General features: G+C 43.2%; 1 protein-coding gene across 1 annotated transcript; it reads right to left on the reverse strand.

Moving 5' to 3' along the window:
• Positions 1 to 1,115: 1,115 nt before the first annotated feature.
• Positions 1,116 to 8,278, reverse strand: LOC105061087 (heat shock protein 90-5, chloroplastic). The gene is made up of 19 exons (XM_010945041.4): positions 7,877 to 8,278; positions 7,422 to 7,495; positions 5,451 to 5,576; positions 5,284 to 5,377; positions 5,053 to 5,136; positions 4,744 to 4,887; positions 4,549 to 4,665; positions 4,394 to 4,441; positions 4,230 to 4,310; positions 3,917 to 4,021; positions 3,673 to 3,813; positions 3,433 to 3,525; positions 3,150 to 3,227; positions 2,743 to 2,997; positions 2,503 to 2,605; positions 2,211 to 2,385; positions 1,972 to 2,077; positions 1,651 to 1,740; positions 1,116 to 1,560 (listed from the first exon to the last, which is right to left on the reverse strand). Exons 1-19 carry the CDS (start codon positions 8,147 to 8,149, stop codon positions 1,354 to 1,356), a joined length of 2,394 nt encoding a protein of 797 aa, XP_010943343.1. The 5' UTR covers positions 8,150 to 8,278; the 3' UTR covers positions 1,116 to 1,353.
• Positions 8,279 to 16,965: the final 8,687 nt, after the last annotated feature.

Raw genomic sequence — 16,965 nt, forward strand, 5'->3', positions numbered from 1 at the left:
TCTCGTTACTTGAATATGGCCTATTATACTCTGAGGGTCCGCAGTTGTCTCATCTGCTAAAGCTGTTATTAGAGTATGCAGAAGTGCCCCTGTTAACTGATCTGGATCGGAGGTCTTACTTTTTGTTGGTAGGCAAAAGAACTAGTAGTGGGATTTCTTTACTTCCGATTCTATGCTGTTGTCTATACCTTTTAATATATTTGATTACCCTCACTGTTCTATCTACCATGACGGCTGCTAGGTCTCTGCATTAAGGCTGTTGGAGTTCAAGACTTTTCGTGTATGTGTTAATCTTTGGTGGTGCATCCTGCATCTTTTGAAGTCTGGGAGTTCCTTTTTGTTTCAGTGAGTTCCAAGGGCTCCCTTTTTGTCAGGACTTTTGTCAAGGGTTGTAGGCTATCTTGAGTACAAGATGTAACTATCATACTATATAATTTTCAGCTTTTATCCAATATAGCTTTCAGCTCTTTATCACCCAAAGAACCATTATAATAGAAAGTACTTTAAACATGTAAGAAAAGAATTTAACCCACCTACCCATCAAAGCTGTTTCAATCATTCATTCTTTCAATAGCACGCACAGACATGTAAAGAAAAGAATTTATAAAGATATACATGCAATAAAAACCCATTTTATAAGGAAATACCTGCAATAACAACTTATATTACCGCACTCCATATGTCAGAAAAAGAAGAAGAAGAAAAAGAATGGGAACACAAGGGATTGTAGGTCAAAGGGATCAGACCTCATTTTCCGGGAAGGAATCAGAAATCATCATCTGGGACCTTCTTACCAACGTCCTTTATATAAGGTTATAACACCATGACCATATTACAAAATGGATGTAATTTGAGTGATGCTGCTTTGTCCCATAACCAAATGGACCAATTCACTCACAATTGCTGCAGGAGAAAAAGAACCATGAACCATCTCTCCAATTCTCCTTAAACTGGAGAGGATGCAAACTCGGTTATACAAGAATGACTACCTGCACCCTAAAAATTTCCAAGTGGGTGAATCCAATCCAACCATGCAAGAGATCAAACATGCAGAGCGCTCTCTGTTTCTACCGTACAAAATTAGTCCAATCAGAAAGATTTGGAAGACAGCATAATTTCAGAACTGACATAAGTAACTTCTCTTCATCTTTTTCTTACTGTTTACAAATGACAGTTACTATAACATACAAAAGCCTTCAAAATTAGTAGCGCAAAGGCCAACGAGCATGCCAGCGGGTTCTTGCGTTCGGTCACATTTCAACTCGATGACCTCGACTTCAGGCAACAAAATTTCGTGTCCCACACCTTCGTAAAAAGTTGATACCACAAGATGATTACCCTGTGAAAAAATAATCAATCCTTCCATGGATCACTCTCAGCCCGCACCTCTGAAGGTTCAATCACCTCTGCCTCAGTGGTTTCACCAGACCCTGATTCAGCACTTGCTTCTGCATCAGCTTCTTCGGTTGCTGCTCTAGATTCCAGTCTTCCCCATCTTCCACCAAGGGCAATTGCCATCATCTCATAAATCTTGCTCCCCAACTCAGCTGGGCTGTCAGGCTGGATGAAGAGAAACAAGCACAAGGAGCATAGATCAGCACAATTTCTGCTGTGGAACCATAAGCAAGGAAAGTGATTTGATTCACTTACAGTGTATCCACTTGAGATTAAGGCAGTATCATACAATAAATCAACAGCTCTCTTAGCTTCATCACTGCTCGGGTCATTCTTGCAGGCAGCCTGCAAATAGTCTCCATTAGAAATGGTGAAGAGCTGTAGAGCAGGCCACAGTACCGACAAACTTGGGCTGATGACAAACATATTTAGAACAAAAGTATCTGCCTCCCTGACCATATATTCATCACCCGCCCCATGTAGCACAAAAGATTTGACACCATGTTGTATGTCTAACTAGGACAATGAACTGCTCAAATATTCAACAAGCAAAAAAATCTAGTCAAACAATCTTACATTCAAGTCTTTGATGATGGGATGATCTGGATTGATTTCTAAGATTCTTCTTCCTCTCATGAATTCTAAGCTTGATGTGTCGCCAAGAGTTTGAGCTTTCATGAGCCTATGAACCACATGTATATATCATAATTTAGAAAAGCAAGCTTAGAAACATGGTTGTATCAAAAGATAGAATTACTACATGATTAGATTAATTTTTCAAATGAATTTTTAGCAATTTATACTTTTGAGTATACCTTTCCATGTTTGCAGACCATCCAAATTTGCCAGAAACAAGAACACATGGTGAAGAACTGAGCCGGTTTGATACTTGGACTTTAGCAACCTTATCACCTAGCTGTTGCTTTATCCAATCACATAAAAGATTGTATTCCTGTTTGCTTTCTCTTTCTTTTACCTCATCCTCATCACCTACATCAAAATTCAAATCATCAGCAGATGCACATTCAGAAACTAGATAACAGTAAAAGAGAGGATGCGAATTGAATGCTCCAACTGATCATTTGTCAGTTATTTCAGAACACTCACCCAATTCTAGATCTTCCTTACTGATATCGACAAACTTTTTCTCTTTGTAGGTCTGTAGGTTCTGAATAGCGACCTCATCAATTGGCTCTACCAGATATAGAACCTAAGGAAGCAAAAAAAAGGAAAAAGAAAAAAAAGGCAAAAAAGGAAAAAAAAAAGAAACAGGGAATAATTATTCAAAATATTCAAACAAAGCAATTTAACAATAGTTGCTCAGTGGATATCCATCTGGATGCTTACTTCAATATCTTTCTGGACCAGCTTCTCTAAAAATGGCGCAGTTTTGGCACTTTTCAAGCTGTCTGTGGCCAAATAATAGATAGCCTTCTGGTTCTCAGGCATGTTCTCAACATACTGATCTAAGCTTATCATATCTTCCTCATTTTTAGAAGAATAGAAGCGCAACAAAGGAGCAAGGCGCTTGTGATTTCCCGAGTCCTCAATACATCCCAGTTTGATAAGCTTGCCGAAATTCTCCCAGAACTTCTTGTAATCCTGCAAAACATTAGTAGTTAATTTTAACATTAGTCTCATATAGTATGATGAAATCCTACATTCTTCCAAAAGAGAATGGGATTTGTTCAGAGAGAGGGAGAGAGAGGGAGGGAGGGGAAGAAAAGAGAAAGTCCAATTAAGACACTTCTCACCTCCTTGTCTTCACTTTCAGATATTTCTTGGATCATATCAAATGTTTTCCTCACAAGCCTTTTCCGCATAATTCTCACCTATCAATATAAAATATACATTTAAAAGAGTTGTCAAGATGAAAGCAAATTAAAATACATCAAAAGCCTAAACAATATTTATAATGCATGCATTAAGACATTGCTTACATCAATACTAAGATGGCCAAATAACCTAAGATATATATGGTGTATACTAAATAATCTAAGATTTAAAGTGTCTACATCAAAATATCAGATGACTTACTATTCGGCTTTCTTGAAGAATCTCGCGAGAAACATTGAGAGGAAGATCATTCGAATCCACCACACCCTTCACAAAGCTCAAGTATCGAGGGAACTGCAATTGGACTACTGAATTCAGCAACTAATTCAACTCAGATTTCAACATGCAGGTCGAAAATTAACATGCATGTACATGGAGAAATCTATGATCAAACTAACAATTTATTTACTCAACCTTGCATTTGAATATGGGGCTACATACCAGTTCACCATCAAAATCATCGGAAATAAATACACGTTTGACATATAAGCGAATATTCTTTGTCTTGGGATTTATTATGTCTTCATTGTTAAGAGGTGCCATTCCTGGTATGTAAAGAACACTCCTGAATTCCACCTCCCCCTGTTATGTAATGAACTGAGTCAATTTCACAAAAAATCACCTAGAAAATGAATTGCCTAGAAGCTTTTATAAATCAGCCCAGTAGACTTCCAGAACCACTCACCTCTGTGGTGAAGTGAATGTATGCTAGAGGATCCAAGAACTCATTGAACGTCTTCTTATAGAATTCATTGTATTCATCTTTCTGAACTTCTTTTGGATGTCGCATCTGAAAAACGACAAACAGAAAAATAAACCAGCTTTAGCCTTTGCTAATTTAGGTGACACATGTCGGCAGAGAGACAAATTTCGATCAAGAGATCAAGTTATCAGAAAGCCAGAAATTGATAGAATATGGGGACATTTAAGGGAAAAGTTGCCTAAGACAATGTTGATTCTCATTGAATGTTTTGGAGCATTTGTATTCAAAACGTTACCCATATAGGCTTTGTTTCATTTGCCAATTCCCAGTCCCAATACTTCTCAGTAACAGTTTTCTTCTTCATCTTCTTTTCACCCTAACAACAAACAGGAAATAAGTCAGCCTCATTATATGAAGGCAATTTACCACAAGCTGTCAACCATCAAAAACACTAGTTACCTCTGGTTTTTCTTCTTCACCCTCTTTTGGAGGTTCCTCTTCTTCCACCTATCAAGAAATATAAGAACAACAAGAATTGAAAGATGCTTATTGATAATGATTTTCTAAAAGAGGGATCAACAGAAAAATTTGGCATGCCCAAACTACAATCTCACCTCTACAGTTCTTGATTTCTCCAGCCAAGTGTATATAGGGAAGGACACAAACTGTGAGTAGTTCTTGACTAATCCCTGGATCTTTGTGGGCTCTGCGAACTCAAACTTATCATCTGGCTGATGAAGTAACAAAATGATAAGAGTCCTATTGAGTAGATCCGTGTAACCCATATAAAAGGCTAGTAGAGTTCATACTCTTAGATAGAGAGTAACTTGTGTTCCACGCTTTAGCAACTTATCAGGATCAGTCTCTTCTCGTATCACATATGAGCTACTGTCAGCCACAGCTTCCCAGACATACTGCTTATCTGATTTTGGACTCTTAGTTGATACAACAACCTATTTCAAAATGGTTTTGCATTTCAAAAAATAAAAGGCCATTATTTTAGCAACATCACAAAAAAATGATAGCAAAAAAAAAAGGAGTAAGAAAATGCATCTAATGTGAATTTACACACTAGCAACCACAAATAAAATATTATTCAACAATGACAAGTTCCAAACCTTGTCTGCAACAAGGAAAGCTGAATAGAATCCAACACCAAATTGACCAATTAAACCATTGTCTGCCCCAACATCCTTGTTCTCCTATACATTTAAAGATCTTAAATTAGTGATCTAAAGACTGAAGCAAAAGCCAGCTAGGTTTACCCACTACACATTAACAAATAAGCAATACAGTAACATAACAATGTTATATTGTTAAGTCAGATATCATAAAGAACAAAACAGTACCTTGAGAGCACTTAAGAATTTGGAAGTTCCACTCTGTGCAATGGTCCCAAGACAATCGATAAGCTCTTCTTTGGTCATTCCAATGCCAGTATCACTGCAATTTCAAACATTTTATTATGTACTGTAGAATTAGAAGCAAAAGAAACAAAGGGAGTTTACTATCCCACCTGATTGTAATTGTCCCATTATCTGGATCAGGCTTAATGTGTATCTCCAACTCACCACCATCACCAAGTAAAGAAGGTTCAGTCACACTTAAAAATCTCAGCTTATCCAGTGCATCACTTGCATTACTGAAAAAGATGACATCAGTCAGCAGTAGTATCAAACAGCACAAAAAATAATTTATGTAGGTCATATAAAAGAAGAAACTCTCATTGCATGAAAACAAAGTACAGTCAGATATGTCCTATAAAAGATAATCTGATTGTCTGGTCCTAAGAGCAGTATTTCCTGGACTTGAACAAGGTAGCAAATTATTATCTGCATTGGGAGTTATTCATCTATACAAAAACATTATGACTCTCTTGAAACTGCATCCTTTGCCTGCAATGTTAGAACACAGATAATAAAAGTTTCAAGCCAGTCCTATCTGAAAAAAAGTGAGGCATGCTGGTTTGGTACGGATTCCTTGGCAGGTTTAGAATTTAGAGAATACTATTGTTAATATTATGCTTATCACTTCTGGTTTTCCAAATATGGTGGGCATGTCCTACAAGCTCAAGGACTACATGACAAAAACAATGCTGACACCAACTCATGGAGAATAACAAATGTCACCTTTTGAAGCCTACAAACAGGTGAAATGCTAATTTTTTGTTCATAAATAATGCTACAAGGATCCAGCAAATGGTGTTGTTTATAATAAAGATTTTAGAATTTTGCAGAGGTGCCTGCTCATATTAGAAGAAACTATGTATGAAAATATATGGTGCTGGTTACTGGGCTCATGCAGATTTACCAGGATGCCCTCAGAAGAGTTCTTTCTACCTCTTCATCAGCTCTACCTGTTCCTCAGCCATAGTTAATATTTGCATGTTATTTTTAAAGCACATAGTTCTAGGATCGCCTTTTCATCTGTAGGGCAATTTCTGAATACCGGCAATCTACTAAAAAGGCTCCATTGTTCATTAGTCTGTTGGAGCATTGTTAGTGCATATTTAGCTCCCTTAAGCTGGAATTTCAATTTACAATAATTTTGGATACATGGCTCTACATCTTCCTTTAGTATCAGTTTGGTTTAAGCAAATAACATCTTACAAGCTGATATCCCCCCTTTACTCGATGAACAAATCCTCTATAGTTATTATTATGCTTTTAGCATGTCTTATGGTATTCTTTGTCGTTTCATAATACTAAATTTGGTTTCTTATTAATTTCTACTTGAAAGCTTTTAAACATACAATATGCAAACAGGATTTTACATCAACGGATATGTTGCATGAGATGATATACTTTTTTTTCCTGCATAGGCTTAAGCATCAATATAAAAATAGCTGACATTCAGACTAGAAGTTTGACACATGGTTAACTAACAAGTGGGTGGTAATCAAACCCCATGCCTTTAAGATTCCAGAAATTTATGATCCACAAAAAATTGCCACGATGATCACCTGATATAATTTTCTTGTAAAATAAGAAAAAAAGGAGATTGACAGGAAAACTGTCAACAAAAATATATTATTCTAAACCCTTTGATTAAGATGCATAACTGAATTTTTTTTTTTTTTTTGTCACCATTCACACCACATTTGAACCCTTTAAAGCCATCATTTTGCTTGCATATGCAGAAAGGAAACATAGAAACAATCATTATTTGACTATTTTCATCTATCACCAGTAAGTATTCAAATTTCCTCCATGAAGCATATTTTAGAAATGAAGTAGACAAGCAAAATAATGCTTTCAAAATGTAGTAAATATATAAAGAACCAGTTCAAACTTATAGGGTATTCTTGCTTCTTGAAATCCATCTATTGAACAAACTATTGGAAATACCCATTGACTGGCCTATTACTACTTGATGCAAAGGATGCATAGAAGCATATGAACAAAATCAGATTAGTGAAAGCATATATTCCACATGACTGTCATGCCAGATCTTTGAAAATACATCAAGGGTAATTACCAATACCAACCTTACAAGCTCGCGAAGAAACACTTCTTTGTGGCTGTACAAACTATGAACTATCAAATCCAATAGGCGGCTGACCTGCAAATATCATATGTAGAACCAACCGCTTGTGAAAAAATAAGTATGAATCAAATTAACAGAAACAGGTCAAACATATAACAAAAATGCTCAGGATGAACAGACAGAATGGGAGTTTCCTTTTGAGAGAAAAAGACCGCAACTTTTTAATTTGACAACAGAAAAATTTCAACTTTCAAGAACAGAGCTCAACAGAAGACATAAATAGGATAAGACCATTTCAGAAAAACGCAAGAAACCCACTCCAATCCACAACCGCTAAAGAATTAATAAACTAGAGCAATCTAACGAAAGATAACGACAAAAATCTCAACTTTCATCAACAAAACTTAGAGAACAACAAGCAGCAAGCCGAAATTAAGAAGATAAAGGAAACCGCACCTCCGCCTGGTACTCAAACTTCTCACCAGAAGCCTCCTCCGCTTCCTTATCCGCAACAGCCGCGTCACACCGGACCACCATCCGGCTCTCCCTCTTCTCCAGTTTCCATCTCAAGCCAGCAGAAGGAAAGCCCTTCCTTGGAAGCAGGGACGGGGGCACAAACGAGCTTCTAAACGACACAGCTCTCCGAGGATTGGAGACCAACGGGGAAGAAGGGAAACCGAAGGCCAAGACAGAGGAGGTGCCCAGGCTCCTGCTCAAGACGGGCGCCATGGATGCGGTGGCGACTGCGAAACCCTAGAATTCTCGAACGGCTCAGAATGGAAACCCTTGCAATTTGGAGAAAAGCGGACCGGGAGGTGCAAAACCCCTCGCGAGATAGTGGTGGGTTTCAGGGGACGAAAACGGAGAGAAGGGACAGAGGGAGCATTCTAGAATACGAGCACGAGATAGGGATGCACGCTACCATTTCAAAAGTACAAGCATAAGAATTAATATGCGACAGCTTGATCCACCGTTGCTAATGTTTCAAAGAAAAGATCTTGTCCGTTGATCAATTTCCCACATAGAATTTCTATGAGCAAATGAGGTAGAGGAGAACATGTGTTTAATATTTTATTATTTTCTCTGAGGGGTCCCCTTCTCAGGGTTTGTAAGGCGCGGATGCTGCCACGTCAGTTACCCAACATGCGTGAACCGATCATGAGAAACTTTCGAGACGTGGAAGGAAGGTATGAGTTGGCACGAAATTGGCAGTTTTGGCGGAGGCATCTCAAAAGATCAGGATCAATGTTGTGGATGGATTGGAAAAAATAGCATAGGATATTTTCCGGTGCTCGCGGGGAAAGAATATTGCCGGATGTTGTTGCAGCCAATCTCTCATGATCGTCGATGTCGCACACCTACAAAAAAAATTCTCATAGATCGGAGATATCTCCGACAGAGATCCTCCGACGGTCAAGTCAGAAAGAAGACTAGACAACAGTGAAAAATCACGGACTCAACGAGAGAGAGAAAGAAAGAGAGCTCAAGAGCTTAGAGGTGCTTTTCGTGATTTAGAACTTCGAACTTCGAACTTCGAACTTCGAACTCTCCAATATTGTTGCCTTACCCCGTTTTATAGTAGAACGCAGTATGATCCCGCCATTAATGGTGCAGATGACTGGAGAGTTGTCAAATCACCGAGACCTGTCAAGTCACCGTGGGCAGTCAAGTCACTAGGATTAATCTATATCCTTGACAGGACAATGCCCCAGGACGGCCATGCTGCATGTCCTTGACAGGACAACTGCCCATAGTGGTTGTACGGCGTTTGGGTAGGCTAGCCGACTATATGCCGGTATTCGACTGTCGGAACGTCGGATGGTGACTCGAGAATATCGTCAGCTGATCTGGTACCTTGTGGAAGTCGGACGTCGGCTGCCACCCCTGACAGTGAGTCGGTGATTTGGATTCGGTCGCTAGGCTGGCCAGGAACAGTATGGGTCTGTTCAGCCAGCATACCTTCGACCGGATACTGTCAGTAGCCATTGTCGGCAGTCATTGTCGGCGCCGACCGTCGGGGTCGTCCGTCAGAGTCGTCCGTCGAGGTGGTCTGTCAGAGTCGTCCGTCGGTCATCGGTTGGAGTCGTCCGTCGGGGTCGTCCGTCGGAGTTGTCCGTCGGGGTCGTCTGTCAAGGTCGTCTGTCGGAGTCGTCCGTCGGGGTCGTCCGTCGGAGTCGTCCGTCGGGGTCGTCTGTCGGGGTCGTCTGTCGGAGTCGTCCGTTGGGATCGTCCATCGGTCGTCGGTCGGAGTCATCCGTCGGGGTCGTCCGTCGGAGTCGTCTGTCGGTCGTCGGTTGGAGTCGTCCGTCGGGGTCGTCTGTCGGAGTCGTCCGTCGGGGTCATCGGTCAGGGCGTCTGTCGGAGTCGTCCGTCGGGGTCGTCCATCGGAGTCATCCGTCGGTCGTCGGTCGGAGTCGTCCGTCGGTCGTCGGTCGGAGTCGTCCGTCGGGGTCGTCCATCGGAGTCATCCGTTGGGGTCGTCTATCAGAATTGTCCGTCGGGGTCGTCCGTCGGTCGTCGGTTGGACTCGTCCGTCGGGGTCGTCCGTCGGAGTCGTCCGTCGGGGTCGTCCGTCGGAGTCGTCCGTCGGTCGTTGGTCGGAGTAGTCCGTTGGGGTCGTCTGTCGGAGTCGTCCGTTGGGGTCATCCGTCGGAGTCGTCCGTCGGTCGTCGGTCGGATCGGTCTGAGGGTAAGTCGGCGTATGGGGGTCAGTCGGTATATCCCAACAGTTGTCCCCCCCACTCCTGAGTCCGATGTCGTGTTGGCTCGTGTGAACATGTGGGCGACGGCTTCGGACGAAAGGAGTGGTTTTCCGTCACGTCTTGCCCCAACTCTAGCGATCACATCAACGAACGATCCGATGTCGGTCGTCCCGATTGTAGGTCGAGTGTGCACGTCGGGTCGGAGGTCGGCCAACCTCCGAATGTAGCATGACACGATTATCCCGTAGAGTCTGATAGTCGAGTAGCATCCGACGTATCCGATAGTCGAGTAACGTCCGACGTATTCGGATAGGATAATGATGGCAAATCGAATATCCATTGTCCGGCCTTTGGTCGGACGTGTACGTCAGGATGTATGATAAATGGTGGCAAGCCGAATATCCTTCAACCGATCGTGATCAAGTCGGTATGTCGCAAGTCGAACTGCGGTCGTCTTAGAGTTTTGCCGCTCTTAGTCGAAGCTAAGTCGGCAAGTTAGCCAGCCGCGTTGGTCGAGGCCTTTTGCCCTTAGAGGCGGAGGCCGTCGATTCAGCGATCGACGATCGAGCCGTGGATTCGACGATCGGCGATCGAGCCGCATTGGTCGGCGATCGAGTCGTTGGTTCGGTGATCGGATTGTGTTGGTCGAGGCCCTTTGCCTTCAGAGGCCGAGACCGTCAGTTCGGCGATCGGGCCGTAGATTTGGCGATCGACGATCGAGCCGTAGATTCGGCGATCGACGATCGAGCCGTAGATTCGGCGATCGGCGATCGAGCCGCTTTGGTCGAGGCCCTTTGCTTTCAGAGGCCGAGGCCATCGTAGATTCGGTGATCGGGTTACGTTGGTCGGGGCCCTTTGCCTTCAGAGGTTGAGGCCGTCGGTTCGGCGATCGAGCCGTAGATTTGACGATCGACGATCGAGCCGTAAATTCGATGATCGGCGATCGAGCCGTAGATTCGACGATCGATGATCGAGCTGCTTTGGTCGAGGCCCTTTGCCTTCAGAGGCTGAGGCCGTCGTAGATTCAGCGATCGGGTTACGTTGGTCGGGGCCCTTTGCCTTCAGAGGCTGAGGCCGTCGTAGATACTCCGCTCCTTCGATCTCTATCAGGATCTGCGCACGAGGAGCGGAGAGAGGGGTGTAGGAGTCATACCTGTGATGCATCAGTCTCAGACTCCATTGTCAGGGCGAGACCCATCTATCGGTGGGGCCCGCTGGGTTTAGCAGGAGCCCGATTTTTCTTCCGCTTCTCCTTCTGACCCGTGCCCTCGGTCAGACGTCGGTCGAAAGCTCCTTCGTCCGCATGTATGTATTTATACACGTACTCCAGCAACTCGATATACGTCTGGGGGAGGGTTTTGTCCAAGAAATAGGTGAATCGGGACCCCCTTAGTCCCCTCTTCATGGCCGAGATAATCGAGACCTCAAGTGTGGCCGCGTTGAATCGGGCCACAAAGTGTCGGAGCGTCTCGCTTTCTCCCTGTTTGAGGGAGAAAAGACTGTCCGAGGTTCGCGGTGGCTTCCGACTGGTGCTGAAGTGGGCCACGAAAGAATGCTCGAGCTGTCGGAAGGAATGGATACTCCTCGAGCGGAGGCCGGAGTACCAGGCCCTGGCAGCTTTACGAAGCGTGGTGGGGAAGCCGATGCAGAGGAGGGCATCGGTTGCCCCCTGGATTGTCATGAGAGCCTTGTAGCTCTCCAGATGGTCAACTGGGTCAGTGGAGCCGTCGTAAGGCTCCACGTGAGGCATCTTGAACCGACTAGGGATCGGTTCGTCGAGGATAAATCGGGGGAGATGTTGGGTGGTCCGAAAGTCGACGTCGTTCGAAGACTTCTGACCATCCGCCTGGAGCTGGGCAAGCCGATGGTCGATCTCTTCAAACTTACGTTTGTAGTCGTCCAACCATCGGTGTTGAGAAATCCCAGGAGTCGAACCTCCCGAAGAATGTGAGAATGAGGCGGACGGTGTCCGCGGCCGCTTCCCCTTCCTCGCCCGCTCCAGCTGGGAAAGAGAGGGACGTCGAGACCGGTGAGTGTCACGCTGTGGCCGCCTCGCTCTTTCTCGATGGGAGTGCTGAGACGGCTGCTCTTGAGGAGGAGACGGAAGTTGATGCAGACGTCGGCGGCTGCTTCCGGACGGCATAGGGTGCGCCGCTGGTTGTTCCGTCGGCGGTTGCGGCAACTTAATCGATTGCTGTTGAAGATTTTTGATCGCATCTGTCAGAACGGTCATTTTCCGCACGATCGTCGCGATTTGCGCCTCCGTAGTTACCACCGGATGCAGAGAGCTGGGCTCCGCCATGGAAGGTGAAGGAGGGGCCTCTTCCCGACGGGAAGAGCGCCTCGCTGACCCGGTAGCTCTCGATCACTGAGCTCTGATTTTCATCATTTCGAGAGATTTTTCAAGCTCTGTGGAGCTCGTTGGCTTACCTCTGTCGAGTACCCCTACCTGGCGTGCCAAATCTGTTGCGGTCAGTCCCCCCCGTCGCCCGATCGCCGGTGTCGCGCACCTGCAAGAAAAGTCCTCATAGACCGAAGATGCCTCCGGTGGAGACCCTCCGACGGTCAAGTCAGAGAGGAGACTAGGCAACAGTGAAAAATCAGGGGCTCAGCGAGAGAGAGAAAGAAAGAGAGCTCAAGAGCTTAGAGGCGCTTCTCATGACTTAGAACTTGGGACTTCGAACTTAGAAATCCCCAATACTGTTGCCTTACTCCGTTTTATAGTAAAATGCGGTATGGTCCCGTCATTAATGGTGCAGACGACTGGTGAGTTATCAAATCATCGGGGGCTGTCAAGTCGCCGTAGGCTGTCAAGTCACCGTGGGCTATCAAGTCATTAGGATTAATCTATGTTCTTGGCAGGACAATGCCCCAGGGCGGCCATGCCACATGTCCTTGACAGGACAACTGCCTATAGCGGTTGTATGGTGTTTGGGTGGGCTGGCCGACTATATGCCGGTATTCGGCTGTCAGGATGTCGGGTGGTGACTCGAGAACACCGTCAGCTGATCTGGTGCTTTGTGGAAGTCGGACGTCGGCTGCCACCCCCGACAGTGAGTCGATGATTTAGGTTCGGCCGCTAGGCTGGCCAGGAACAGTATGGGTCTGTTCGGCCAACATACCTTCGGTCAGATACTGTCGGCAGTCATTGTCGGTAGTCATTGTCGGCACCGACCGTCGGAGTCATCCATCGGAGTCATCCGTCGGAGTCGTCCGTCGGTCATCGGTCGGAATCGTCCGTCGGGGTCGTCTGTCAGAGTTGTCCGTCGGGGTCGTCTGTCAGGGTCGTCTGTCAGAGTCGTCCGTCGGGATCATGCGTCGGAGTCGTCCGTCGGTCGTCAATCGGAGTCATCCGTCGGGGTCATCCGTCAGAGTTGTCCGTCGGGGTCGTCTGTCGGAGTTGTCCGTCGGGATCGTTCGTCGGTCGTCGGTCGTCGGTCGGAGTCGTCGGTCGGGGTCGTCCGTCGGAGTCGTCCTTGGTCGTCGGTCGGAGTCGTCCGTCGGGGTTATCCGTCGGAGTCGTCCGTCGGGGTCGTTGGTCGGGGTCGTTGGTCGGGGTCGTCTGTCGGAGTCGTCGGTCGGGGTCGTCCGTCAGTCGTCGGTCGGAGTCGTCGGTTGGGGTCGTCCGTCGGAGTTGTCCGTCGGGATTGTTTGTCAGGGTCGTCTGTCGGAGTCGTCCGTCGGGGTCGTCCGTCGGGGTCGTCCGTCGGTCGTCGGTAGGAGTCGTCCGTCGAGATTGTCCGTCGGAGTCGTCCGTCGGTCGTCGGTCGGGGTCGTCGGTCGGGATCGTCTGTCGGAGTCATCCGTCGGGGTCGTCCGTTGGAGTCATCCGTCAGTCATCGGTCGGACTGGTTCGAAGGTAAGTCGGCGTATGGGGGTCAGTCGGTATATCCCAACAGATGTTTCCAACGGCGGCGAGTTGGAAGTTTAAATATTTGGATGGAGCACGAATAGACAAGGTTGAGAGAAAAATTTGATCAGATGGAATTCAATCAAATTGAAAAGAATTCAATTCATTGCCGATCGTTTATTATATATAAGCCATTTGGAACCAAAATTAATAGTTTGTAGTGAATTCGTATGGATTGTATATGTTGGGGCTTCAATATTGATCCAATATTATTTTTAAATATCACAAACCAATATATCATTCAATTCATATAGAAATTAAGATATAATAATTTCATTATACCTATAAATCAGTACAAAATATATCATAATTATCTATTTTCAATTTCTCAAACAGTCTAAATATTAAAATACTATATTGATCGATTAAATTCGATTTCATACAGATTAAAAATATATAAATCGAATCGATCGTAATTAATCAAATTTTTTATGAATTACAACTCGATTCGATCCAATTCAGATCTTTCAACCGATCAAAATCAATATTTATCAGATCAGATTGGATGGATTTTTTTGGATTTCGGTAATTTACTCAGCCCTATCGAATACGTTGCATGTGGTGAATGATTTGGATAAATCTAAAGTTGAAGATATTAGTGTATATTTTGTGACCCTTGATAAGGTTGCTATAGATTCTGTGACAAAGGATCGTCAGGACAGGGTGTTGAGAACTGCTGGCAAGTTATTGTTATCCTTTCTATTCCAGTTGCAGAACGACCAGTAGCATGGTTAGAAATTTTAATTGTAATGCATGATTTTCAGGCCCCATATGTGTGGTTGGATGACGACCCTGCTATGGTAATAAATTGGATCAGAAACTCTAACAGACAATAATATAGGCAATTGCCTATGTTACATGATAAAATTCAATAAAAATCAATCAATAGGATTTATAAAGTGACTCTTGTATCGAGATAAACTAATCAAGTCACGGACTGTATGGCTAATTGTACTATGGAAGGGGATGTGAACTGGTTGTAGGATACCGTCTGACTCTTTTTTTTTTGTAGGTGCTCTAATGACTGATAGCAGAGGGGTTGCCCTTCAACGGGGTGATTAATGACGTGCGCAAGTATATTGATAACAATTCTGTAATTGGAATTTTTGAATGGTGCATGTCCATGAGGGTATCCATTCTATCATGGGACCCATAGTGCAACCTTATGTGTGCCAAAGTCCAATTCACTGGAGAGATGGTCAGCACTTGACAAGTGGCAGTTTTAATCGGCATGCCTTGTGCCTAGATAAAATGGGTGGCTCTTCTAACTCATCTTATTGTGTAATCTGAGTATATGTGACATGTTGCCAGTATTATCAGGAAAGGAGGGTACACTCATGAAGCCGAAGAAGCAGATATGCCTAGTTATATTTAAGTTATTGCTTTTTCAGATGCTTGATTGATTCGTCTATCTAAAATTAATTTGTGGTGGTTCCTCATATTATAATCTTATTAGCTATTATAAGTTACAGTATAGCATGTGGGCTAATTTGCACACTTATCAGAGGCTGTGTTCATTTCCTAAGCTATATTGAGATCTCTTCTAATTTATGGTCAAGGCGCTGAGTTGATGGCAGTGGGAGTTTTATTCTTACCCACATGGGGCATTAGTGGCACAAGAGCTTTATCTTTAAACAAATGCCAATTTGTTTATGCTAAGCTATTCAGACATTTTAATAATCTTAGCAAGCTTATGATGATGGCTGCCTTTATCTCTGATTCAGCTTTTAATCCCGGATTTATGTATTGGTGGAGTCTCTTTCAATATATCAATGCTCTCATTTAGGCTCATTGTTTTCGAAGGCTCTGTACTGGGAACACTCAGTGGCATGATCCTTTTGGCAAGCTGATTCTGATAGGGCTTTATTTGTATGTTTTGGGTGCATGGTCATTGAGTTTGGTTCCACTTTTATAGTTGGTTGTGACTTTTCTTACTAATCTCCAGGTTTATATATGAAACTAGTTTTTTATTCTGTGTGTTGCGCACGGATTATAAAATCACATCATTGATTATGTGATAAAAAAAATAACTTATTAAAAAATATTCTGGATGAATGGTAAGAGCATGTCCATTCATATTTCGAAGATCAATAGCAACAGATTTTAATCGTCTAATTAAATAGACATAAATGAATTTCAATGCCATCCATTAATGACCTAATACTTGTATTTGATGCTGGAGAGTCCTGATACGTAACATATAGAAAATTGGTTTCCACCCACATGACATTCATGGATGAAAATTTGCTGCTGATGTGGATAGTTTACTCGACCACTCTATTTTCTCCCACCTTCTATTTTCATATATATATATATATATATATATATATATATATATATATATATATATATATATATATATATATATATATTAGATTATTTTGTCTCATGCGGTATTTTTACTTTGTAAGGTTGTATCACTATAGTACCCTCTTTGTTTTTGCCTCTCTTATAAAGATATGCTATAAATTTATGTTATGTTTTTTATCTTAATACAACTCTTGCTCCTCACTTTACCAACAAAAGATATTAGTATATATAGCACGTATTTTATATCTACTTTAGTAACAATGGCTAATGACCCCGTATACAAGAAATTATATTTTACACACTATGCATCACATGACGATACACCATATCAATCACCTCATCCACCTCATCTCATTCATATAGGCCCATTCATCATGTACTTCTCTTATATTATTTCTATGGTGCACTTGACATAGGATATAATTTCTCCTGAAAGCCTCTCTTCAATGCAACTTGGGTCCGAAGAGAATACTATCATAAGTTATCCATGGGCATTCAAAACTTTTATTTTCTACTTTTTATTTTTATTTACAAATAAATTTCATTCAAAAGTTATTCCAAATTTGTAACATTAATGTCGGCTAATAGATTGATATGCATGCGGCCAACCATGATCACCATAC

The sequence above is a fragment of the Elaeis guineensis genome, chromosome 1 (genome assembly GCF_000442705.2).
Source record: "Elaeis guineensis isolate ETL-2024a chromosome 1, EG11, whole genome shotgun sequence".
NCBI lineage: Eukaryota > Viridiplantae > Streptophyta > Magnoliopsida > Arecales > Arecaceae > Elaeis > Elaeis guineensis.

What these genes read in the sequence shown, in the direction of transcription:
- LOC105061087 (XM_010945041.4), bottom strand. Translation starts at nt 8,149, where the DNA reads ATGGCGCCCGTCTTGAGCAGGAGCCTGGGCACCTCCTCTGTCTTGGCC. An exon ending in ACATTCACTTCACCACAGAG is followed by an intron (nt 3,814 to 3,916) that starts GTGAGTGGTTCT and finishes ATTACATAACAG; the next exon opens with GGGGAGGTGGAATTCAGGAG. An exon ending in TGGTCCAGAAAGATATTGAA is followed by an intron (nt 2,606 to 2,742) that starts GTAAGCATCCAG and finishes TTGCTTCCTTAG; the next exon opens with GTTCTATATCTGGTAGAGCC.